General features: G+C 40.0%; 2 protein-coding genes and 2 pseudogenes across 4 annotated transcripts; 1 reads left to right on the top strand and 3 right to left on the bottom strand.

Annotated features, from left to right (window-relative positions):
* Positions 1–191: 191 nt before the first annotated feature.
* LOC144660153 (uncharacterized) lies at positions 192–6,259 on the bottom strand (annotated as a pseudogene). Its single transcript, XR_013572046.1, has 2 exons — positions 6,168–6,259; positions 192–3,269 (listed from the first exon to the last, which is right to left on the bottom strand). The product of XR_013572046.1 is annotated as an uncharacterized LOC144660153 (transcript).
* Positions 6,260–7,870: 1,611 nt separating this feature from the next.
* On the bottom strand, positions 7,871–11,422 carry LOC144660172 (cytochrome P450 3A41-like; annotated as a pseudogene). The gene is made up of 3 exons (XR_013572051.1): positions 10,898–11,422; positions 8,832–9,544; positions 7,871–8,144 (listed from the first exon to the last, which is right to left on the bottom strand). The product of XR_013572051.1 is annotated as a cytochrome P450 3A41-like (transcript).
* Positions 11,423–12,985: 1,563 nt separating this feature from the next.
* LOC144660174 (cytochrome P450 3A41-like) lies at positions 12,986–17,528 on the top strand. The gene is made up of 3 exons (XM_078520766.1): positions 12,986–13,517; positions 14,840–15,555; positions 16,112–17,528. The coding sequence occupies exons 1-3, from the start codon at positions 12,998–13,000 to the stop codon at positions 16,373–16,375; spliced, it is 1,500 nt and encodes a 499-aa protein (XP_078376892.1). The 5' UTR covers positions 12,986–12,997; the 3' UTR covers positions 16,376–17,528.
* Positions 17,427–25,719, bottom strand: LOC144660185 (plexin domain-containing protein 1-like). The gene is made up of 12 exons (XM_078520781.1): positions 25,373–25,719; positions 24,874–25,004; positions 23,763–23,955; positions 22,093–22,215; positions 21,878–21,931; positions 21,249–21,313; positions 20,428–20,530; positions 19,809–19,904; positions 19,352–19,439; positions 18,703–18,775; positions 18,137–18,310; positions 17,427–17,593 (listed from the first exon to the last, which is right to left on the bottom strand). Exons 1-12 carry the CDS (start codon positions 25,446–25,448, stop codon positions 17,501–17,503), a joined length of 1,269 nt encoding a protein of 422 aa, XP_078376907.1. The 5' UTR covers positions 25,449–25,719; the 3' UTR covers positions 17,427–17,500.
* Positions 25,720–25,737: the final 18 nt, after the last annotated feature.

Below are 25,737 nucleotides of genomic sequence, written 5' to 3'. Positions count from 1 at the left end.
GAATGTTATTGTTGATTTGCGAATTTCATATTTCAACAAGTCCCATCGCAGCTGAGGATTTACAATTCCTTCAGAATCCATTTTTACTTTGCAGTTGTTTATTACATTTTTCATTTCTCCAATATAGTTGCTATCGTTAATGAGAGAGTTGTTGAATTTCCAAAATGATGGACCGTTTTTTACCCCGTAACTAAGATCAAGACACATAATTAAGCTAATCACAAAGAGCCCTATGGCCTTAACAACGTGAAATTGTAATAGTTAACCTAGTTAAGTAAAAATTTGCAAGGGTATACGCGAGCATATAAGACTGTATGCATTACTTCTGGGTATTCAAAGTATTGTGCAAGTTTTTCCACTAGCTTGTTCGCTTCTCTCTCGAAGCTCAGCCAAGTTCTGACCAATAGCCAACGCCTGATCATGATACTCTTTTGCCAGCTCCAGGTCACCTAGATCAGCGTGAACGTTCCCAAAATTGTTGTAAGTGGCTGCAACATGAACATGCTCAGGTCCGAGCTTTTTGAGGTTAATGGCTAGCGCTTTATTGAAACACTCTTTCGCCTGCTCAGGGGCATCCAACATAAGGTGCACAATCCCTAGGTTGTTATATGTAGTTGCAACATCAACGTGCCCAGGTCCAAGCTTTTTTAAACGAATGGCTAGCGCACAATCGTAGTAATCCTTTGCTTGCTCCAGCCTATCCATTTTTCGGTGCACGTCACCCAAGTTACCATAAGTAGTTGCCACATGAACATGCTCAGGTCCGAGCTCTCCCAGACGAATAGTCAGCGCACGGTAGTAATACTCTTTTGCCTGTTTCAGGTTGCCTAGTTCACGGTGCACGTTGCCTAAGTTATTGTAAGTGGCTGCGACATGGACATGGTCAGGTCCGAGCTCTTTCACAGTAATGTCCAGTGCACGATCATAGTAGCTCTGTGCGTGCTTTGGTTCACCCAAGCCAAGGTGAACATTTCCTAGATTGCCATAAGTAGCTGCTACATCAACGTGGTGACGTCCTTGCTTTTGCCGTCGAATAGCAAGTTCACATTCAAAGTATTTCCTCGCCCGCTGAAGATCACCCAAATCCTGATGCACTGTGCCCATGTAAAAATTTGCGAGTGCTGCGTCTACACCACTAAACAGTTTACTGCACTTAACAAGTTCTAATGCTACATTAAAGTACTTCATTGCTGTGTAGAATTCGCAATGATACTGAGAAACTCGGCCGAGAGTTTGAAAGATACTTGGAAAACATTGAACATTCAATATCTGGTTTTTGATAACTTGACATATTTTTTCATTACCAAACGAACTTTCAATCTTAATAATCAGGACTTTTAAATGGGGAAAGATTTGTTTGCTGTGAACGAGAGAATCTAAGTCATCAGAATTCCCCTGTAAGCCATCGTCTACGAACTTGCCAAACGATTTTAAAACTGCTTTAAGCTGCTGAATCTTCGGATAGTCTTGAACTACTGCATTGATGACGTCATACACAACCTGATGAACGCGAATGAAAATGCCACTCTCTTCTTCTTCGAGTATCAGCAGCGAGCATCTTTGAATCCTCATGCAAACCCCCTCCTTATCTTCCATTTCTTCGTCTTCATCGAGAATGTAATTGATCACGATGTCTTGACTTAACGGTAGTGGTGCGCAGAGGGAAAGGAAACTAAATATGTGATGTATAATTTTGTTGCATGCCATTGCCTTTTCAACGGCTAGTGTTGTTGCTGTAGTCATGGATTTCTGGTAACTTGGATTAGTCTCAGCAAGAATGGTCTCAGTGGTACCTCGTTGGCCTTTGTTAAGCTTCTCTAGGTAGTCGCTCCAGCCAAAATTTGAAGTTGCTTTGTTTTGCCGAACCTGTTTGACATAAGTTGCAGCGCTTGCTAAGGCAAGAGGTTGGTAGTCCAATGTCTTCGCAACTTCTTTTTCCATCTCGCTGTCAGATAAACCAGAAAGTACTGCTAATAACGAACTGGCATCACGAGGATCCATGCCCTCGCTTATTGAAACGTGATCAATGAAAGAGCTTTTTAAAGGGATAGACGTACTGTCTTGTGTTGTGATTAGCAATTGGCCTTTTGCCCACTGCCCACTTCCAAGCTCAGGCAAATGAACATGCATCCGTGATATGCTAGTGACATTGTCGACCACCAGAAGCCACAACGTGTAAAGCTCAATTTTTGTGCTAATTAGCGTTTTTTAAAGATTGGTGATCTTCTCGTCTATGTTCAAACCCTTTGAGTTAAGGGTGTTTGTAACTGAATACTCCGGACACTTTAAATGTCGAGCAAAGGAGACGTACGATTCCAGAAGTGTTTCTGAGCTTTCACCATTCAAAGTCATTACAAATGCGGTAGTACTCGAAACGCTCTTTGCTTCTTCAAAGAATCGCTTCGCTACAAGACCGGCCAACTGAGATTTGCCACTTCCAGGATTTCCTGAGATGTACAGGTAACAAAGACTGTTTTCATTGATGCTTTTAAGTTCTTTAAGCTTTTGCGTGATTTTATTCACCTCACAATCGCGACCTGCCAAATTGTGTGAAGGTTTAGGAGGAAGAATGCAGAAAGGGGAAGTATCGCCCTGTAACTGATCTTCAAGAACTTGTCGTTGTTCTTCCTTTTCTTGAAGTTCTGTGGCTTTTTCCTCAAGTTCCCTTGCTTTTTCTTTAAGTTTCTGTTTAAGGTCGTCCACCTTTTTTAACACATTCCTTAACTCCTCCGTGGGAAAACTCGTCTGATGTCCGACGTCTTGAATTCGTAACGTGGAGAGACCGAGTGCTCGAAAAGCAGTATCCACCTTGCTAATGGCAGTTTGAAAATCTTTGCCTGAGAGATGTCCTCGGGGCATATGTGCAAGTTGCTCATTGCGAAAAGTTCTGAGACCAGAAACATTTGAGTAGATAGTTGTGCTCAGACCGTAGATGCAGTCAGAATTAAGTATGGCGTAAAACAGCATTGTGCAATCCCATTCAGCTCTATTTCCGTTGATTATGCTAGCCAAGAGATGGGAATTTCTTCTTTGGTTCCGAGGAGACTCCCCGTTGTAAAAGTCCACTCCATTGCTTGGCTCGTCTTTCCATTCTCCCTTTGTTGCCTTGTAGCGATTGTCCCATTCTTGTTTGAAGATTGTTCGCAGACCCTCGGCTAGTACATCAGTGGTGACGTAACAAATTCTGTAATAGTTCAGTTGCTCATCAGTGTATTCTGTTGCGCAGGCCATTTTTAGCTTGTTGCGATCTTTTCATTTGGGCTTTGGGCCTGTGAAAAATGAAACGTTTATTATTCTGCACAGATCCTACGTAAGCAGAAAATTCTTTCGCGATTCTTTGCCACCCATTAGTTCACCCATTATTATTATTAGTTTATCAATAAAGTAATTCAAACGAGAAATAGGCAGCTTTAGCAACATAAAACCATGACCATCCATAACGAGAATGAGGAGGTATAAATTTCGTGCTCTCCCAACCTCGATCCTAGTCTGCCTGATCCTTGGTCAGCAGTAGGTCCCTGGGAGGAACTCCGGAATAATGAAAAAAAATCACCGGAAGTTGTTCAGGCTGGAAACCCCAAAATGAATGTGTTTTTTTTTTGGTGAGAGATTTGAAATACCAAGCAGGGGCGGATCCAGGGGGGGTGAATTGGGTGGCTAGCCACCCCCCTTGATCCACCAGAAAAATGAAAAAAGAAAATAAGAATAAGAAAAAAGGACAATGCCATCCACCTCTCATAGTCAGGCAGCCTTTCAAAGTTAAGGACGGCCATTTTTCCATAATAGGAGATTTTCGACGCCTGTTTTTCGCTTCTGGCAATGCAAAACATGTGTGATAATTTTGAAAAAATAGATTCCTTTTAGCTTTCAAGAATTGTTTTAGCCTTGCTAGATGATTTTCGTCTTCATTTACGTCTTTTTTTAGCTTTACCGTTTTTTCGCTCGCGATTACAAAAAAGTCGCAATTGTCCCAGCCACTGCCAGAGCTAAAAATTTCTACGCACGTGGGTGAGCAAAAAACGCATACTTTCTTCCTGTGTTCGTGCTGTCAATCATACTTTCTTTAAACTGAAAACTAATTTTTTTCCAGGTTGGGAGAAATTTTGTAAATAAGGAAAACAGTGTTTAAAAAAATAAGCTGTATAGCTGCTAGAATCGCGGAAATCACGTCTAGAGGCTCAATTTCGGGGGGCATCCCCACCCCCCTAGGGGGATGGAGCCTTCCTCGGGTCCTCAGACCAAAAAATTCGCTCCCATTTTCAAAAAAAAAAAAAACCCTAACCCCTCCTCATAAACAAATTGGGGCTAAAAACTTGTCGCGTCCCCACCCCGATACTGCGGGCTGGGCCAAACGCCGCTCAAACCTTTAACACTCTTTATTCTCATCGTGGCACGCGGGTAAATAGGGGAAAAAAGAGGAAAAGGAAAAAAGAAAAAAAATCCTACTAAACTAAGTGATCGTAGACGACGGAAGAAGGATAAATACTTTACGACATGATCGGGGCGTACCTAAGTGAATAAATGATCCGAAAATAGTAACTGATTAAATTAATGGTGAAGTCAAGTCGGAAATTAGCGTGAGTAACGCCACAAAATATAAAAAAAATTTGGTAAAAGCCACCCCCTTTGAAAAATCCTGGATCCGCCCCTGCCAAGTCCGTATTTTTATGGTTTTGTTTCTCTTCTTGTTTTTCTTCCACAGCCCCTGGTCCCTCCGCCCCCCCCCCCCCCCCCCCCCCCCATGGAGGGGCTCCCATATGAAAGGGAAGGTGATTTTCGTCGAACATTTGCATTAACCATTAAAAGAGACCAATCTGGGCATGAATTAGGCCTTTTTTACCTCTAAAAGATACCATCATGCTCTTTCGGTCAACACAGTATAACAGCGTTTTTGATTTCTTCACTTGCAACGCGACTGACGAGAATCATAGGCGTTCTGTTATGAAAACCCTAACTGAAACCAAAATCCTTAATTTACACTCCTAAGTGATAGGACGGGAATCTTCGTCCGTTTCATAGGGATTCTCTCCCCCTTCCTCGCCGAAAGGGGGCTATATAAACTACTCTACAGCTTTCTGTGTAACTAGAGATTCTCAGAAACTCAGAATCTTCCAACTTCCGGTTAACCTAGCCTGCGTGACTTTGTATCAACTAAGTCATAATTAAATTGGTGTTTTATAATGCCTAATGTTTCTTTCAAGTTTCCCTTTCGTGTGGGCCTTTTCCTTCTTATTCCAGCCCATCTCTGATGAGGTTTCCCCGGGCGTTTCGGGGAACAAGGGAACATGGCCGTAAACGTATTGGGAACATGGGAACACTGAAAGCAAAATAAAACTGGGAACGCAAGAACAAAAGTATTTTTTTAGAGAACGGAGAACAACAAAATCGAAGGATACTTTTAGGGAAAACGGAAAAACCAGGAAACTTTTGTCGAGAACAAGGGAACATCCCCACCCATTCCCCCAGGGGAAGCCCTGTCTGATCACAAGTAACCTTGTTTTCTCTTGCGTGACTCTATTATATAAAAGTAATGTAATCTACGGCGGTCTATTATAAGGGGCATTTTTTTCCTTTTTTTTCCCTTCTTTTTTTTTTCCCCTTTTTTTTTCTTTTTTTTTCTTTTTTTTTCTTAACCCTTCTTTTTTCATTACCCCAAAAAAAAAACCCCCCCCCCAAAACACACCATCCCCAAAAGTGAAATATTCATTGGATAACACAATTACTGGAAGAACCAAATAAAAGAAAAAATTCTCACAAGCCAATAAAGCTAATTAAACTGGAGGGGAACATCGGAGTTTGCGAAATTGGCCAATATTTCATGCGATATTTCGGTATTTTCCATCTTGAATAGCGTTATTGGGGTATAATATTTAAATCTGTGGGATGTGATTTCTTAGCGATTTGGTCGACGATCGTCGGTATAAAACCTTATCTTTCACGTTTTCCCGACTTTTTTCGGGTTTCATGTCGCTTCGGAAACAAGCTGGAATACCGATTTTTGTTCGCGGTACTGTTGTATTTGTAGCCTGCGAACAAAGACAGTTTCACGCCGCCGTGAAATCCGTCTGCTTTCGCAGTTAGCTACTGTATTTTGCCGAATTTATTGCGGTATCGAGGTGTTCAGCTCCCCACAATGTCCTCATCAAACGGTAATAAAGTATACTTACTGTAATTTTTAAAAATGTTTAAGTTCCACTGAATTTACGGAGCAAAATTCGACAAGCCAGCATGCAGCAGTTCTACAAGGAGCAAAACGGAAGTCGCAGGAACCAGGAACTATTGACAATATCACACAATATAGCAGTTGTGCCTATTTTTAACGCATCACGTGTTCAGACCAGATTGGGTAGGCCCAAGGCAAGAATCGAATAATTAACCCGTTCCCCGCCCATGTGCTTAGTGATTGGGTCTGAACACGATAATCAAACTATGGTTCCCGGAAAACCGGATTACCAATTATTCTATTTTTGGTCGGAAAGCCACAGTTTAGTCCCGATTTATTAAGAAATCACAAGTGAGCTGTTCTTATATATTGGCTTCACGTTTAAGGCCTTGTAACTGACGACTTGTGTGAAAACCTGGAATCTTGCTCTGAAGTTGACAGGCGCACAGTTTCACCGGAGTTTCGCGAGATGGTAATTCTTCCGAAAAAAAATGGCAAAGATGTCCCCTTCCTTAAAAAAACAGCTGTTACAAATCAAGGTGAGCAGACGATTTGTTCCGAAATTTGTTCCCGCAAAATACATTTTAACTATGGCAATGAAAAGATAGTTTAGAAGGCATTAGCAATGTTTGATTAAAGAGTTTGTTGGAATAACGTATTTACGAAACTGATCCCTGTTTATAAACGAATGACAACCAATACATCTCTTGTAACATGTAGTAGAAGGTTATTTTTCTTATTGCATCAAAAATATTGCAAATATTTAAACTATCCTGATAAAGAATACCACATGGAGTTCATCGATACATAGCAGTCAGTTAGATATTTCATACCACTGCACGATGAAATGAGCCTCGTTAATCACCACTGCCTTGAGCGTCTCCGCATGGCTATATTTTTTTACAGCATCATCAACCGTCGAAATGATACCCTTTCTTTTTACTGAGCACGCGGAGTTGAACATTTATACAGTGGGCATGCGCTTTTGGATGGCGTGGATTTTACGACATCAGGAAGTCAGTGTTTCGATCCCAGAGCCCTCCGTATCACCGACCACGTGACAAATAAAACAGAGGCTTCACTGCGGAAACGAGAATGAATCGCGGAGATGTGCAGTGTGGCCGTTACATTCAATTTTTTTGAAACGTAAAATGTGTTATTTTTAAATACATACTTGTAGCAAATTTATTCAAAAATGGTAAAGGGAAAATGAGACTATTTGTTTAGCACTCAGTTGATGTCGTGAGATCAGACAATAGCGAGACACCTCATGACATATTTATACCACGTAACACTCAGTTCATTTTGTGGATACTAAACAGCACTGGCGGTTAGCCTAACTAGCACTGCGGTTAGCCTGAATAGCACTCCAGTTAGCCTTCTTTAGTTTGGGTTGTTTGCGGTAAGCTTTTACAATAGGGTTAGGATTTTTATGTAAAAAAAAATCAGGATTCTAGCAGCTGGTCGTCGGTGGCTTAGTGGACATCATTCCCGCCCGGCATGCCGGCGACCCGGGTTCGAATCCTCTTGGTCTCAACTTTTCTTAACTTAAAAAAAAGGTTAAGTGTGATCTGTACCTCGTGTATGAAAATATTAAGAAGTCTCACGACATGAACTGAGTGCGGAATAGTCACTCCCAATGGAATATAGAGTTAGCACGATAAAAATGGTTTTCTCTTTGGCTGATGGTAAAGGAGTGATGGCGCCTTTATGAACTTTCCAATATGAACACAACTTTTAGTCTGATTGAGTCACGTGGCCGTAAGAGAAGAGTGGCATTGAGCTCTAGTTTATCAGTAGTATCCACTCCTCTCTCAAACTTGAATCTTTGTAAGATTTTGACGAGCGCCATTTTGATCTCCAGAAGGGCCAGCCGCATGCCGATACACTGACGAGGTCCCAGGCTGAAAGGCATGTACGAGAAGGATGGGCGCTTCTTGGCCTCACTCTGAAGAAAGCGGTCTGGGTCAAACTTCTTTGGCTGTAATAGAGAGAGGAAACATAGAGACATTAATAATGGGAATTCGAAAGCAATCAAGCGTCCCTTTAAAAGATGCTGTGACATGACCTCATTAAAAACATGTAACTCAGTCGCACAAGTGATTGCCGGGTCGTCTGAGAAGAGCACGGCAAAACAGAAGTGCACATCCCCTTATAAAATGTATCAGTGGTTGCTGGAAGTTAGGCAGAGATGAGTGACGCAGAGGCAAAATGGTTAGTATGTTTGACTTCGGATCGAGTGGTGCAGATCCACTCGTTAGGGCTGTCCAAATTTGTCAAATAATACTGGCATAATTTTGATATAGTAGTGAGGCAGAGGAAACGAGTGTTATGCTGGTATAGCATACGTAGTACAATGTTTCTTTCGTGTTCTAGAAAAAAAGTTCAAAATAAAACGTTTTAATAGAAAAGGATCGGACTTCCCACACACCAGCCTTGGTAGTACCAGAATTTAGACCAGTTGCTAAAACGTGATAACAGCAACAATTTTAAAGAACTTATATGTTATTCAAAAAGATATTTTACAGCGTTTTATTTATCGGAAAAATAGACAATTCAACGCAATCTCCGATTCTCACAGAGGGCATAAGCAACTTATGAAGTATAAGTATGAAATAGTAATGCTATTAAACATAAATAAAAGTTACATTTTTATTATTTGCGTTACCTCAGGCCAGAAATCGGGATCGCGGTGAACAGCATACGAAGGAATATTAACAGTGACACCAGCCGGAAATGCCACGCCTTTGATAACACAAGACTCGTTGCACTCACGAACGTTCACGAATCCAATCGGAATAAGCCGAAGGACTTCGGAAATCACTCGGTCAAGGTACTCGAGACTGTTAACAAAGTCGAAGGTTGGAGCATCTTCGCGTGTTCTGGTGGCATCTTCAATTTCTCGCCGCAGCTTTGCTTGTATCTCCGGATGACGAGCGAGGTAATAGACAGTAAATGCCAGAGTTGAACCAGTTGTTTCGAAGCCAGCTGCCAGAATTACTACAGTCTGTGCGATGATTTCTTCATCTGTCAATTTCTGGATTCCGTTGGCGCCCTCCTCGCTCGCCTCGAGCATAAGCTGAAACAGGTCTCTTCTTCCAGAGGGTGATTTCTTCCTGATTTCCAGCACATTTCGTGCGAGTTTCTCAAAGTAAGGTAAATGTTGGATGGGATTGAGGTTGAAGAGTTTTTTCACTTGTGGCCAAAAAGGAAACATGGACAGGGCCCGGATGTAAAGCGGCACGACGAAGAGAGTCAAAACCTTTTGCATCAGGTCCGGGTCAGGGTTGGTTTACATTTCTGCCTCCAGACCAAATGCTGAACGCATAATCACATCAAAGGAGAAGAGAGCAAAAAGTCGTGTAACATCAACACTGCTATCTGCAAGACAATAACATAATATGCTGCATCTTACTGAATTAGTTCGAAAGCCGCTGCTATGCCCCTTTTCTTACAATTAAGTGGTATGTTTGCAGCTGCTGCACGATGTAGAAAATCATGTTCAGAAAGCCGGTAGCTGACCTTTTCGTTTATCTCGTGTATCCAAATCCGCCAAACAGATTGTTTTAAAGGGGTAGCTCATTCCAAAATGGCACTTTTTGTTTATGCCAACGAAAAGGTTATACAAAGATATGTTATTCACAAAAATTTCCGCTTCCAAAGATTATCAAACCCTATGAAATCCTTGTCTGAAGTAGTCCAAAAACCGGCCGCCGCAATCTTGGAGTAACTGAGTTGCTTGGCAGTGTATGCGTATCAGTGCGCGTGCGTACATAGTGCCAGTCCTTAATTCCACGTCAGAATTTAAAATCCCTTAAATGTAGGATAGAATTGTAAAATTTCACCGTAACAGCCAAAGTAAGAGCATGCGTTTTAGAGTTCTAGACACAGTCTAATGAGCCAGAGCAGAAAGTTGCAACTTTTGTCCGTATCTCAGAGCTCAATCGCCATCACAAAGTCCCAAAGCCCCTTTGAGCTGCTGGCTGTGCCCAGCGTAGGCCGAGTGATGTAACACGCATGAAAAAAAAAAATATATAAAAAATAGTATAAAAATATTTTAATTAAAGCTCAACGAACTGCATCACCAGGAGTGAGTAGAACGTCTCTTCAATCATACATAACTGGTAAATGGCACAGGGGGGTTCCCAAAGAAAAAAAATTAAAATGGTGGCTGTGCGCAAGACTCCATAACAGAATGCAAATTAATGTTAATGTTTTGACTCGATGTTGCATGTTTAGTCAACCAGTCATTATAAACAATGCTTCATGACGTATCCCCTCATCTATAACCCGCAAACAATGATTTAATTAATTTCCATTATCTGACGAAAATAAGGGATAAGTCACGAAATTAATTGAAAGGCAAATAAAAAAATAATAGTCACAAAAAGGAGCGGTCGAGAGTCTCATTTTAGAGAGATATTCCACGATATTTTAAGTCGTTTTTCTCTGATGTACGAAATTTCTTTCAAATTGAAGGAACCCTGCTCAAAATGATAGTTTTCTTAGGAAGGAAAGTAAGAAACAGTAGTAAAAGTAATAATGAACGGTAAACAAACATACAAGAGTGTTCACAAATGAGGAAAGTTTAGACCGATCGCGACCGAGAACTTTGAAAGTTTGAAATGCGCCGCCCGACATGTACGAAGCTCAGTTATTGACCCTGTTATTCTGGCTTCTACATTGTATCTCAAACACTTGATGTCTTACTGTACAAATTTACATAAATCTTACTGTTGCTTTTTGTAAACTCTTGGAGCTTCTGCTGCAATATATCAACTGCATCGTCAATGAGTGGAACAAGTTCTTTGAGTTTGAAAGCGCTGAATGTTGGCGTCAGAATGGAGCGGACCTTCTTCCAAGCCTCACCTTTGGCATCAAACAGACCTTTGTCCAATGGAGCGTTTCCTCTCATCGCTTCTGGCCTGTTCTGAAATTTGTCGAAATCTTTGACGAGAATGTGTTTCAGCATTTCTGGATCAGCTACAGTGATCATGGGACTTCTTCCCAAATACATTTTGTAAACCTTGCCGTATTTCTTGCCATATTCGACGAGCGCCTTGTGCAAGCCACCATATTTAGCGACTTCTAACAGATTTCCAACGTACGGCAAAGGTTTAGGCCCTGGCAGGGGAACATGGCTTATCAGAGCAAACTCCGAGACACCAAACCAGTAAATAAGCGCTGTTATAGAAAATAACAAGCTTATCCACCCGCCATAAGGGGATATAACGCTTGCAACTGCATCCAGCATGTTGCAGTCATATGCGGCGTGACGTGGGCTTGCAGACGCCAATTACCATATTTGTTTTGTCTCTAGAAAAAAATTCATTAATTTCTTTGTTGTATATTAAACATGCGCTCTCTACTTGATAAATAATTATCTTTTACAAAGCTGAAACTGGTTGTTGACGTTCGTTATTCAGATAGAATCCGACGGGACTTCGAGTATTAATAGGACAAAATGATGTACCAAAATTATTTATATCTTATTGCAAACTTCTGTTTTACCACAGGCGGCCCAGACGTTGTATTCGATTTAGGTGATTTTAAGACAATGTATGAGAATACTTTGAAAATTGCTCTAAATAGTACTTGTATGAAAGATTTGAATAAAAATGTCTTACCTTATGTTTATCTTGCGTTATTTTGACATTTGTGTGCTTCTGGAGTGGGTTTAAAGCCGTTTAGACGAGTTTTTCTTTCAGTGACGAAGTATTAGGGGAAGCACTTCGTCAGAAAGAAAAACTCGTCTAAACGGCTTTAAACCCACTTCAGAAGCACAGAATTGTCAAAATAACGCAAGATAAACATAAGGTAAGACATTTTTATTCAAATCTTTCATACAAGTACTACTTAGAGCAATTTTCAAAGTATTATCATACATTGCCGTATGAATCACCTAAATCGAATACAACGTCTGGGCCGCCTGTGGTTTTACTGTTTCAAATTAATGGAAATCTTTTTGAACAATTGATTGATTGATTGAACAACACCAAACATCGAAAACAAATTTTGATTTCCACTGAATTCCACTAATTTTTTTAAAAGACGATCAGTACAAAATAGCTTATTGTAAGATTTTACCTTAATAGTTACATAGTTCTTGTGAACTTTGAAATTCATTTTCTCAGGCTGTGATAAGAAATCGTTGTTGGTGTTATCACTGATAATTACTAACATCTTAAGCTTTTAAAAAATGGTAGAAAATAACGCAATAGTTTTAAAAATTATACTTGCACTCAATTTTTGTCCAACTTACATTAATATATATATTTCTCGATTTCCTGATGGATTCCGTCTTAAATACAATATTCCCTGTACAACCACTTCCTTGTAAGCACTACACTGTCATAGCACTACATGACAGACGGAACCACCTAGCTTGTAGGCTACTGCGAGCACTGTTAGGGTTGATGGTTTAAGATTTTCTATTGTTTTTACTACCCGGTAAGCTACCAGGCTGTTTACAACTTTCTATTTTCCGGTTTCTTATTTTTCTTTAATCGTTGAAAGAGTTCTTTTTAATTCGCTTGCTTGGCTTGTCTCCCGTCCCCACGCCTTCGTGCTTTAATCAGATTTGCGCTCGTTTTTTCTTTCGTGCTCTTTTGTTCGTCTAAAGAAGTTTTCACAGCTATTAATTTAGGACTTGAATCGAACAGTGGCAATGGAAATCAGAAAACACTTCGAGTTTCATCCCTGTACGAGATGTACTTTGCTACACCTACTTGAGAGTCAATAGGTCTATTGTGCTTTTTTATAGCTTTTGTTCTAGAAGTGTAATGGAATGATTTATGCAAATTTAATAACGTTTCATGTTCATCTAAACTTGACATGCTAGATGCTGTTGCGAGCGTTATAGCCCCTTATGGTGGCTGGATAAGCCTGGTATTTTTTATATCAGCGCTTATTTACTGGTTTGGTGTCTCGGAGTTTGCTCTGACAAACCATATTCCTCTACCGGGACCAAAATCTTGGCCCTACGTTGGGAACTTGTTAGAAGTCGCTAGATACGGCGGCTTGCATAAGGCGTTCATTGAATATGGCAAGAAATACGGCAAGGTTTACAAAATGTACTTGGGAAGAAGTCCAGTAATTACTGTGGCTGATCCAGAGATCATGAAACACGTTCTCGTCAAAGATTTCGACAAATTTCGAAACAGGCCCGAGGTACTGAAAGGAAACGCTCCACTAGACAAGGGCCTATTTGATGCCAGAGATGAGGCTTGGAAAAAGGTCCGCTCCATTCTGACGCCAACATTCAGCGCTTTGAAACTCAAAGAACTTGTTCCACTTATTGGCGACGCTGTTGACACTTTACGGAGAAAGTTAGACGATTTTGCGGCAAAATACGGTAAGTTTGCAAAGAAACAACAACTGAGAGGAAGAACTCCTGCAGCGTTTTCCATTGTCGGTTTTAGGCCGCCATTTGTTTTGCTATCGTAGAATAAAACCAAGCATTCAGTTTATTAGCTCATAAATGATACTTTCCAAACTGCTCCTTAATTCGATTCTACCTTATGCAGTTTTTGTGTTTCGTGATTTTTGCCTAAGTTAATCTTTCGTGACTTTCCCTAATCTTCGACAAGTTATATTATTACAATTAAGAAAAATGTCGTGGAATATAAATGAGCTGATAGGTAAAACAGCATTGTTCACTCGGTTGACTACACACGAAAGACCTGCCAACTCTCACGCTTGGAGATTCAAAATGTTGATCTCATGCATACAAGACAATTTCTCACGCCTGACTGACAAATTTTGATTTGTTATTCTCAAACCCCATTTCGGCGAAAAAAGTCCAAAAATGACAACCACACACATCGGCAATGTTTGAAAGCTGTCAGAACGTCTTCGGTCCTATTTGGCAATGCTCGGAAGTCATCGGACATATTCGGGAATCTCCGGAAATAGTCGGAAAGTTGGAGATGGCAATCTCACGCATTTGACTTAAGTTGGTAGGTATACACACTGAAGATCGAGGTGGGAAGCCTGTTGGTCTTTTGAAGTTTGTTAATTAAGAAAATGCGATAAGCTGATTGGTCTCCCGAATTCAATAAGATGAAGAATATAATTTTAAAGTTGCGGGGTACAGATTCCGCTCATTGTTATGCATTTACGAAAAGTGAATGTTGTGAGTGTAAACTGTACTAAAAGAAATTCTATTCCCTTTATGGTCTTTTCAGTTGTTTAAACCTCCTTATGGTTAAGTAGTTTATATGAGTCACCTGTGGTTAAAAATTATGGCTGGCTTACTGACTTCGACAAGCCACAAGTGGCTGTATCAACTACTAACTATAAGGAGAGCTACACAAATGAATAGACAATGGAATACAATTTTATAGCATTTTTCAGTTGATTGTACAGGACTGTAAAATGCCTCCGAAACTATTGAAAAACAGCACAGACCTCGCGAGGAATACCCAAATTTTTGAAGACCTTTCCCGGAACTATCCTTTCGAAAGATTCGATTTTGCTCCGACTGAATTTCGGTTGAATGGTTAGTTATATTTGTTAGTTTTCGTTTTCTTTTCTGGAAACTTTCCCAATAAATCTGCCCGAGCCATTCGTTCTTGCTCCGAAATTAATTTCCGAAATTTCTGGTCTGGTAGAACGCTCCCAAATTTATGTAAAAAGGAGAGTTTGTGAAGAGTTATCTTCCCTCTTGTCTTGCAGATGGCAGTGTTGATGTTAGCCGGCTATTTGGTTTATTTGCTTTCGATGTGATTTTGCGAACAGCATTAGGTGTAGAGGCGGAAATCCAAACAAACCCTGACCCAGATCTGGTGCAAAAGGCTTTGACTCTCTTCGACGTGCCGCTGTACATCCGGGCCCTGTCTATGTTTCCTTTCTGGCAACAAATGAAAAAACTTTTCAACATAAATCCCATCCAACACGTGCCATATTTTGAGAAACTTGGCCGAAGCGTGCTGGAAATCAGGAAGAAATCTCCCTCTGGAAGAAGAGACCTGTTTCAGCTAATGCTCGAGGCGAGCGCGAAGAACTCCAACAACGGATTCCAAAAATTGACGGATGATGAAATCATCGGACAATCCCTAATATTTCTGGCGGCTGGCTCCGAAAAAATTGCTTCTACTTTGGTTGTTACCGCCTACTATCTCGCCCGTCATCCGGAGATACAAGCAAAGATACGAGAAGAAATCGCCGAAGCCACAAGGTCAGGCGAAGATGCCTCGACCTACGACTTTGTAAACAGTCTCAAGTACCTTGATCGAGTGATTTCCGAAGTCTTACGAATTACCCCGATTGAATTCGTAACCGTTCGTGAGTGTAACGAGTCTTGTGTTATCAAAGGCGTGCAATTCCCGGTTGGAGTCACGGTTAATATTCCGGCATATGCTGTTCACCACGATCCCGATTTCTGGCCTGAGGTAAGGTAACAGTTTACCGGGCTCTCGGATTAATTAATCAAAGGCTGCTATGAGCTAGCTCACGAATTAAAGGCTGTTCAGGCTCCTTGCATCTACATCTGGGTTCACATAAAGTACTTTGTACTTAAATTATGGAATTTAAAGAGCACGATGAAAAAAGCAAGACTGCTAAGGCCACTGGCGTTGGAGAGTGAGATTTTCTTTCTTGAATGTGTCTAAAATTAGGAGGATTTCTATGTGAAGAAGTTGTTGGTTGGCAAAGCCATGTTATTCAGCAGTTTTTTTGCACATAAATCCTTCAGCTAGCTGTTATTCCAGCTTTCAGAAAATCCAGCATTTAATATAAATGTCAGCATCCTCAAAATGGGGAACCAACGCCTCTTTTTGCAATAACCCTAAAGCTTTTCCACGCTTGCTTGTTTTGAGCCTCAAATGTTGGATGAATCCAAATGTCCCATAAAGAAATTTCTTGCTTAGCCACATGACAGAACTGCAAAGATAATCTTGATTGCCTCTTTATTATTTAAATGTCCTGTGTTTGCCCTCTCTATTGCAGCCAGAGAAGTTTGACCCAGACCGTTTTCTTCAGAGTGAGGCCAAGAAGCGCCCATCCTTCTCGTACATGCCTTTCAGCCTGGGACCTCGTCAGTGTATCGGCATGCGCCTGGCTCTTCTGGAGATCAAAATGGCGCTCGTCAAAATCTTACAAAGATTCAAGTTTGAGAGAGGAGTGGATACTACTGATAAACTAGAACTCAATGCCGCTCTTATCTTACGGCCACGTGGTCCAGTCAAAGTAAAAGTTGCGTTCGTAAAATAGCTGTCAAAGGGGGGCGATGTCAGAGTTTTCTGACCCAAGTTTGTCTATGCCGCAGAATAAAATTGGAACACATTGCGTCCCCATAAAACATAACACAGTGACCCTCGACTTAGGATAGGGATAGGGTCAGCTATTATAGAAGTCACAGTTAAGAAGGGGACATTATATTATAAAATTTTCGGGGGGTTTGCGGATCACGTGGTGGTGTAGTGGTGAGGGTGGGTCGAGGGCAGGGATGATGCATGTCACAGGTTTCGGGCTTGATTCTGGGTGGTGATTAGCCTTTTGTTTTGGTAGAAAGCATTCACGATGATAGAAAAGAGTGTCGCTGAACATGTAACACATTCTAACACAAACTTCGTACGAAACTACACTGCTATAGCTAGCCAGTTCTAAGTAGCGTTCAGGCCAAGGACGATAGCAAACAACAAGAAAGATGCAATATTGCAGTGCAAATGTAACGTTACACAAATAGTATTACACAATGGGGACACCAAATGTTTTATTACGAGAGTCCTTCTTTAAAATAAACCTTTTTAGAGGTTTTGGTCTTAGTTTTTGCTTTTATTTCATAAAACTGCATAACTAACAGTAATCTGTTTATCTCTACACGTCAAACAATTATCAACTACATTTTCGATTCAGTGGACAGAATGCCATTACGCAACAACACAACGTTTAGTAAAACTTGAAACGTGAATTTTATATGCATTCCAGGACCACTACATCATTATGTTCCTTTACTTGTTATAAGTTAATGATTGATACGAAAGAATTTAAAAAATAGAGCGATTTTCGATTGTACCGTAAAACCAAAACCAAAGTAATCACTCTGCCAATCACAAAGGAGACAGATTATCCAACGAACCAAAAAAAACTGGAAGAAAATACATGTAGCCTGCGTTAAGAGCGGAAAAATGCGTGCGAACGAGTCACAATTGGTTTTGGCTTTACTCCTGATTGGCGCGAGTTGTTTTTTAAACCAATCACCAAGCGTAAAAATGAAAAACCAAAGCAAACGCGAATTACATTCCACACGACTGAAAACCGCTCTAAAGCGTGGCAAAGGCCCATTAACCTATAAATAAGATACATAAAGTTTGGAACTGTCTTTAGTCTGCTAGATTAAAACAAAACTTTGTTAAACACAGAAGAGTTTGTTGGGCCACTTTCTTGGTACTTCTCTGGGGCCTCCTTGCAACAGTTTCCAGGGCCGTGCTGTACGAGAGAAAAAGAAAAATCAGTGCTCATTTGAAAGTTTATTGGTTGAGGTCTCTTAGTAGCGTTGACAATCCCAATTAATATAAAGCGCACAGTCTTACTTGCTCGCTGAGGAATCTTTCATTTAGCTTTCCTCGCATTGTTTGACGATTTCAAGAGGTCTTGCTTACAGTACACAGAATGAAAAATTACTATCAAGAATCTTCACTTCTGCTACAGAGAGGTCCACTCTAGAGAGCTAACTTTAAGGAGTTGACGCCTGTAGATAGGTGTCTGCCTCAGAGGGGTGCGTGTCTGCTTCAGAGAGGTGTCTCCCTAAGAAACCTGTTCGCTTCAGGGGTGGCTGCCCTAGATAAGTGTCTGTTTCAGAGAGGTCTCCTTAAGAATGGTTTCTGCATTAAGAGGTTCCACTTTAGGGGCGTACCCGTTTTAGAGATGTTTGCTTTAGCAAAGGGTGCATTGACTACAGATATGGTTTTGCAGTAAGCAAAAGTTTTATAGTCAATAAAGAACAGTGGAGTTCAGTTGTATTGCACAAACCTGAATAAGACAAAGTCCCGATCTAGAAGTAGGATGTGTAAAGGCATAGACCAACCATGCTATTGAACCAAACGCAACTACAGCGCACACACAGATAACAGCTATAAGCCAAGGAGCGAGGCCTGGGGTCGGCTCCTCCTCTCGCTGCTTGTTTTGAATGAAACATTTTCCTTCCTAAAAATAGCAAAGGAACCAAATATTGTAACAGGCCATTTCCAATTGACTTTGCCCTTTGTTTCAAAACCAGTCCTTTTGCAAGGTGTGTCATGTAAAAATGGTGTTTTATTTACAGTAAAACGCATTTCCACAATGAAACTCAATCTGAAGGAGATTGCAGCAGGGCTCTTTTGAAACAGTGAAAAAAGGCCTCAAGTATTGTTTTTTTGTCTTTTACATCTCTATCATACCAATAGGCAGTGTTTTTTTTGGACGTTACAAAATGGACCCAAAAATGGACACACTCTGAGAGTTAACACGTAGCTAAACTTTTTAAAAAACAGTGGTTGGCAAACACACAATAAAGCAGGAGCCGAGAGGTTTGGTTGGGTGAAAAATTGAAATATTACTTCAAAAATTCCTGACGTGTTGCAGCCCTCTTTGAGCCATTCACCACGATGACGGTCAAATCCATCCGAGCATCTAGGAGAAATAAAAAAAGTAAATTAATGGGAATTTAAAAAAAATGACTAGGACACCTTGGATGTGCAATATGTGTGGCCATGTCACTCTATAAAATGTACCTTGCTTCTCTCTAGTGCCGAGGGGAACAGTGTTTTCTGTAGTTATATATATAAGCAGTCATTCTATCAACAATGAATGGTGGAAGTGCAAGTGTCCCAAATAGTGAAGTAATCCCCATCACAACGATCTATAACATCCTAGGCTGCAATGTGTGCAGAGACTCCAGAGAGATAGTTAATATAACTTAAGGCACTTAGCTCTTGCCAAACCTAGTTTATAATTCATTATGTGCATACGTTTATTATGTGCACACTCCCTCTAGGGAAGTACAGTAAGACAGTGTTGTTACATGAACATGAGAAAAAAGTATCCCAACAATCTGACACGGATTTTATCCATTTACACAAATGTTCGACCTGGCCAACTGGTTATGCGAGTCACGCAATCACTTTAGGAAAGATTGTGTGACAAACCAAAGGATAATCTGTATAAGATGCTTCACTGAACAAGGAAAATAAAATAAAGGTTCAAAACCTTTTAAGCTTGCTACACCAGATGCAATGAAACTCCGTGGAATTTCTTATTGCCATGCAGTCTCCACATGTCTTGGCAATTATGCAATCTGCAGGAAAAATATTTTAAACAATATTAATTATTATTTGTCCCCAGGACACATCACATTGCTTTGTAAAATCCAGCTACTGACAACTGTGCACACTGGCAGACTTTGTTAAATAGGCCTTATTCTTATTCACGGTATTGGACTGGAACTAGCTTGCAATGGAGGCTAATGCGGGTAATCTTTTCAAATGCAAATGACATGAAGCTGTTTTTAATGATATTCCCCTGCACATAAGCCTCCAGTACAAGCTATTTCAAGTCCAATACCGAGAATACGAACATAATTGTCTATTCTAAGAGATGATTTTCACTGAAAAAGGCACCATCTCCCTGACTTACATTACAAAAGTTGTTTTGCAAACAAACTCACTTTTCTTGGGGTGGAGTATGATGGTGGAATTATTAACCACCCAGCTGTGGTTGATGTGGACTGCATCGTAAGCATAAAATGTGCGAAATATTCGCCCTGAAATTGTACAAAATGCAATTTGGGATTGGTTTAGCACCTACAACTATTTCAGAAAGGGTGGCAGTGTTTAAGATTTATCTATTATTTAAAAGTAATGTTTAATAAATGAGCAGCAGTGTTTTATCAAGTTTAAAACACGAGGCGCAGCCGAATGTTTTAGACTTGATAAAACACGAACTGTGAATTTATTGAACGGCTTAAAAATCTTCTGATGTAGATCAACTCATTCTTGCACTAATATTAAGATTTGGGTTTATTTTGGCCTAGAAAATTGGACGTAAAGTTAAATCGTGTCTTTATCAGATATTAAGACACTCATTAAACATTAATTTCTTTTGTATTTTCTTTATGAATTATTTATGAGTTTTTAAGGATCAGATAATTATATAAAAATAGGTACCGGTAAGTACTATTAATAATAATTTGTAAACTAACTTCCCATAAAATATGATCTGCATTTGGGTCTTCTTTTTAAGCTTTATAGTTTTAGGATTGACATTGTTTGTGATATATAACTTACAAATGCCAAAGTAATGTTTCAGTTTGTCCACATAATAAGCATCTGAAATGCCAACATTAACACTATGCTTGGTGCTGGATATGTTTGTTACTGGAATTGGAATCTGACAAAAGAAAGGAAAAAAATCTCAGCCTATGTACTGTAAACAGTACAAAAGGTGAACATAATAATTAACAATCAGCCTAGAAGCTTGAGTTTTCTATGAGCGAATAGTCAACAAGGCACAGCCAAGTTGACTTTCTGCTCATAGAAAACAAGGGCGAGTAGTCTTATTGTTTTAGTAGAAACTCAAATGAATAGCCCAATTTTCGATATATTAAAATTCAGCCTAAAACAATAGACCTCAGAACGAGGCTTCGGGGACTAAACGAAAGAGTTTGTGGGGTTTATTCCCCGGAGTCTCGTTGTGATGTCTATTGTTTTAGGCTGAATTTTAATATATCGAAATTAGTATTGCAGTCCAAAACCTACATTTTTATGCACTTTTAAGCTACAAATCAGGAAAAATTGTCTTATAAAGAGCAACGCGTACGCCATCATGTTCTATTAGCTAATGGAAAACAGTTGGAGAACCAATCAGATTTGCTGGTTTCCAATAGAACACGACTGAGGTTTTTACTAATGCACAATAGCTAGTTGTAACAATTTCTTTTTTCTCTCATCGCAAATATCACCCCCAAATTAGCGTAACCCCGCCAAACCTATTATGGACACTCAACAGTCTTATTAATACCCAGAACAGAACCAAGTCTAGTTGAGTAACCTGAATGCTTCTATCTAACATAATTATGTTTCTTGAAAAAAGCATTTTTAGTACATACCTTGTGGTAAGAAAAAACAATCTGCCCAGTCTTGTTAAGCATGCATTGAAAAGTGAAGCTGCCAGCTGGAAAATTTAAGGAGAATAGTTTTTAGTCATGGCAAGGAGATGCTACATAAAATAAATGCCAGGATGCCTTACATGTAGTTTGTAAAACCATGTTTTTCATCAGTTGGTAAGAGTATTGCTTATGGTTAGTTCTACTCTGGTATGCTTGCAGTTAGTGGTACTCCAGATTACTGGTGGCTAGTTTCACTCTGGTTTGCTTGCAGTGGAGCTGCTTGTAAGTGCACACCCTTAAGGTAAGTATAAGCCTTAAGAAGCAAGTGCTTCAACTTGCTTTCGGGAATTCGAAGTTCTACTCTGGTTTGCTTGCAGTCAGTTTCACTCTGATTTACTATTTAGTGCCTGGTTGGGACCATGACCTTGAAAGTGTCTGCTTACAAGAGCTCTTGGCTCTAAGGTTGGAGATAGATGTAAAACAAAGGACAACAAAAGAGGAATGGGGCACAGGAGGAAAGAGATTCAATAGGGGTAAATTGGAAATCTGTTCACAAACTGTGTGTAATTGTTAATCAGACAAGTACTTAAAATAATTACTGTAGGACAAAACCTGTTAATTTTTATTACCTTGAGGATTGTCATGCAATAAGACATTTGACCATTGTACGATGAAATCATTTCCTAAACGCAAACAAGAAAGAAAAACTGTTTGCTTTAAGTGTGCCATGTGCATATTTTATGCAAGTACAGAGTTACAAGTCACGAATATATTAAATGAATTGTTCAGGGTGGATTTAGAACAGTCTAATAATTCCTCATTAAAGCACAAACAAAACCCTTACCACTGTCATAATGATGAACACTACTGCTGTCGTCAAGGGAAGGATTGAAGTATGCCATGAGGGGAGCAACATACTGAAAATTAGCTGTTTGACGAGTCTTTGATGTTCCCAGGTTGATAAAACCTGCCATAAGAGAGATAAGTTCAAAGCTACAGTACATTGTCAAAAAAGAAAGTTATTGGGTGAAACCTCCCATAAAAAGTGCACAATTCTCCTTATAATTGGGCTTTTTTCTTGTTCCAATTGTGTCTGCTTATGTGAGATGACTGGATTGTTAAATTATTAATATTATGTATAGTAGTTTTCAGGGTAAACTCTTTTAAGCCATTTTTTAGGAAAAAAATTATGAGATTTCAAGGAGGGTCTTGGTCCTTTTTTTGGGGGGGAGGGTAGGGGGAGTGGGTGGGTGGGCAAGGTCATGATCAGGGACTCATGAATGAAGGATGACGATGCTTGTAATAAAATTTGAAATAAACCCCTAGACAGGAGATGAATCTGGGCATGGCTTTAGCTTATTTTTGATCCTTTAGGGAAACCATTTTTCATGCCCGTTCAATCTTGACCACATACATACCGGTAGTATGTTGGCATTTTATATTTCTTCACCTGCAATCCTTAATGAGACCGGCTGTGATGGCTAGATTTAATGAATGAATGAATGAATGAATGAAACCTTAGCCTAATGAATAGCAGTAATAAAAAAAACACTAAAATAATGGAGGACACTTTTAAAATTAAAATGTACAGAGCTCTGCACAGCTGTAGAGGCCTGGCCAAACGCACGCAACATTTCAATGCAACTTATCCCAACATTGTTGCATACAGCATGTTGCAATCGTTTGGCCACCCTGTTGCAACACGTTGCGACATGTTGGACCAAGTTTGACAATGGTCAAATTTTCTCCCAACATCTCGCAACATTTTTGGATGTTGCATGATGTTGTACTTGTTTGGCCACGTTCGTGCAACATTGTTGCGCTGGAGCATGAGCACCAGTTTGATTTTGCACCATCCAATATACCGCAACACATCGCAACAGGTTGGCCAAACGTGTGAAACATGTTGTGCACAACAATGTTGCAATATGTTGCATTGAAATGTTGGGTGCGTTTGGCCAGCTGCTTCAAAAGATCTCACAACATGACCCAACAATTTTGGGATATGTTGCGTTGAAATGTTGCGTGTATTTGGCCGCGGTTCTCCATACTTCCTTCCTCTCATTCTCCATACTTCCTTATAAACTTATTAATTTACTCTCTGCATAGACTATGTGGGAGGCGCGGTGGCCTAATGGTTAGTGCGCCGGACTCCGGATCTAGCGGTCCGAGTTTGATCCTCGGCCGTGTCACTTGTGTTGTGTTCTTGGGCAAGACACTTTACTCTCACAGTGCCTCTCTCCACCCAGGTGTATAAATGGGTACCGGTGACATAATGCTGGGGGGGAACCCTGCAATGGACTAGCATCCCATTCAGGGGGAGTAGAAATATTCCTAGCTGCTTAATGCTACGGAAACCGGGATAAGCTCCGGCAGTGTGGGCCGCTTGGCTCGTGGCTTCTCCTATAGACTATGTAAAGTAGTAGACCATGAACAAAGACTGGAAAATTATGAATGTTTCTTTTTACTAATAAAATTAAAAATTTGAAAATGCATGCAGTTGTTTTACAGTACCTCCAGTGGTGAGAGTTGCATTTGTCACCATGTGACCATAGTAAGGAAATTCAAAAGACAGCTTCACATTCTTAACAGCCAGCTTGTTGTGTGATAAATGGTCATCACGGACACTGCCTTCTTTCGCTCTAAGATCAGACCACAAGTGCTGTCCATCATGAAGGGTCTCTAACAAGTAGTACTTGTGATGATCCTTGTAGGAAAATTAACTCAATTCAAACACAGCTCTTTTAAGTATTACTCCTTCTTCCATTCTAGGGGGGGTCTGGGTTTGTTGAGGTCATGATTCTTTTTGGTCAACAACAAAACTCATGTTACCTATAGCTAGTTTGAATTTTTGAGCATGCACAAAGGAGGGTCTATGGTTTGTTTCACCTAGACTGCAAAAACCCTTTGGACCATAAACCACCAGATGAATATGAAAATAAATAAATATGTGCCTGCAAACTGACACTCAAAAATTGGCTTTAACTGCCAGAATATAATAATTATTAGACCCTCACAAAGTTTTTATTTCTGGTTGTCAGCAAACCAGACTGAGAGCAAAATCTAACTCCGATTCTTCAGTGGATCAGACAAGAAGTCCTTAAAGAGGCCCTGCCAGGGGGGTTCCCGTGTCGCTTGTCTAAATTTTAAAATGCACCGTGTCGCAGTTTTATCGCTCTTTATGTCGCTGTTGGTAATTAAATTGAAGGAAAATTGCTTGTCCTTGTTGGAATTTAAGTTTTTTCAAAAGGGTTGTCGTTTGTCGCAATTTTATTAGTATGCTGTCGCTACTTTTTGGGCCATGTCCGTTGTCGGAATTTACCCTGGCAGGGCCTCCTTGAATCTAATGGGTCTGTGATTCTTACATGTAGTGCGGACCAAAAAAATCACAGCCAGTCTGGGTAAGGCAATGTCTTCCTATAGCTAGCTTACCAGTCATATGAGCAAACATAATCAAATATTTTGAAACTTCATATCATAAGAAAATGTATCAAGACCTACAAGGAAAGTTTGCATTTTTGAGAGCAGAGCTCGAGAGGTTAGTGTTACATTGTAAGTCCCTGAGTGCAGTACTGCATATATGCAGCTCTGATCTGAGGATAAACATTTTTGCATGTTTATGTACCTGTACTGTTTTGTTTGTGACTACAGCAATCTCTCTCTTCTCGCGGCTCTTGATAAGATCCTTTTCAACTCTGAACAGAGCACTCCTAGGCAAATCATTCCTATATATTTGGATTTCACCAACTGCAATTCCTTTCATGGGAGAAACAAAAATTATTTTTAACACCAGTCTAGCTAGAAATAATTATTAAGTTGGTGTAGCAAAAAGTTCCATTATGAATATAGGAGATAAATCATAACTTGTGAACTGCAAGTGAAAGATTTCAAGATAAAGTTATCTTGTGTTCCCCGTAAGCCATGCAGCTACAATGTATGTATTAAACTGGATTAACAAAGAGTTTGATTTCGTTGTCAAAACATTACAATCACTTGATATGAAGTTGCCTTACTATTTTTTTAAGGCTTTAGCTTAAATTATCATGTAGTACAAGTTCACGAGTCTTACATGGCAACCTCGTGATGTTACTAAACTGACGCAGCTTGCAATAATTTATACGCACCTGGAAGAATCACAACAAGAACCACAAAACAGAGAAAAGTGAATCTTTGCTCTATTCGCAAAAGAATGGAGAACATTGGTCAAGCTAGCCAACGCAAAAAAAGCTCAAAAACATAACTCATAGCCACAGCACTGAAGCGCACTTCGCTGAAGCCATGAACCGTGCTATTAGCTGGCTACGACAATGTTTATATCAAACAGGAACTTGAACTCAATCACGCATCGTGCTCAATGCATGACTTGTCTTCGCTGAACCGAGACAAATTTATGTTCTAAACTTATGTTTTGGAGCTTTTCGCGGAGGAATAATTCAGTGAAGAACAAAACAAGATATTTCTCGGCTAAATTTGTAAAGAGAATTACCTT

Source organism: Oculina patagonica, chromosome 7 (genome assembly GCF_052425735.1).
Source record: "Oculina patagonica isolate OP01 chromosome 7, crgOcupat, whole genome shotgun sequence".
Classification (NCBI taxonomy): Eukaryota; Metazoa; Cnidaria; class Anthozoa; order Scleractinia; family Oculinidae; genus Oculina; species Oculina patagonica.
Note: the sequence above shows the minus strand (reverse complement) of the source record. Positions and strands in the feature narration are given on the sequence as shown.

Coding starts and splice junctions, on each gene's coding strand:
- LOC144660174 (XM_078520766.1), top strand. CDS start 12,998: ATGCTAGATGCTGTTGCGAGCGTTATAGCCCCTTATGGTGGCTGGATA. Junction 13,518..14,839: donor CGATTTTGCGGCAAAATACG/GTAAGTTTGCAA, acceptor CTTGTCTTGCAG/ATGGCAGTGTTGATGTTAGC. Junction 15,556..16,111: donor ATCCCGATTTCTGGCCTGAG/GTAAGGTAACAG, acceptor TCTCTATTGCAG/CCAGAGAAGTTTGACCCAGA.
- LOC144660185 (XM_078520781.1), bottom strand. CDS start 25,448: ATGTTCTCCATTCTTTTGCGAATAGAGCAAAGATTCACTTTTCTCTGT. Junction 19,905..20,427: donor GAAACATTACTTTGGCATTT/GTAAGTTATATA, acceptor GTACAATTTCAG/GGCGAATATTTCGCACATTT. Junction 18,776..19,351: donor TGGTGTAGCAAGCTTAAAAG/GTTTTGAACCTT, acceptor TATTTCTCCTAG/ATGCTCGGATGGATTTGACC.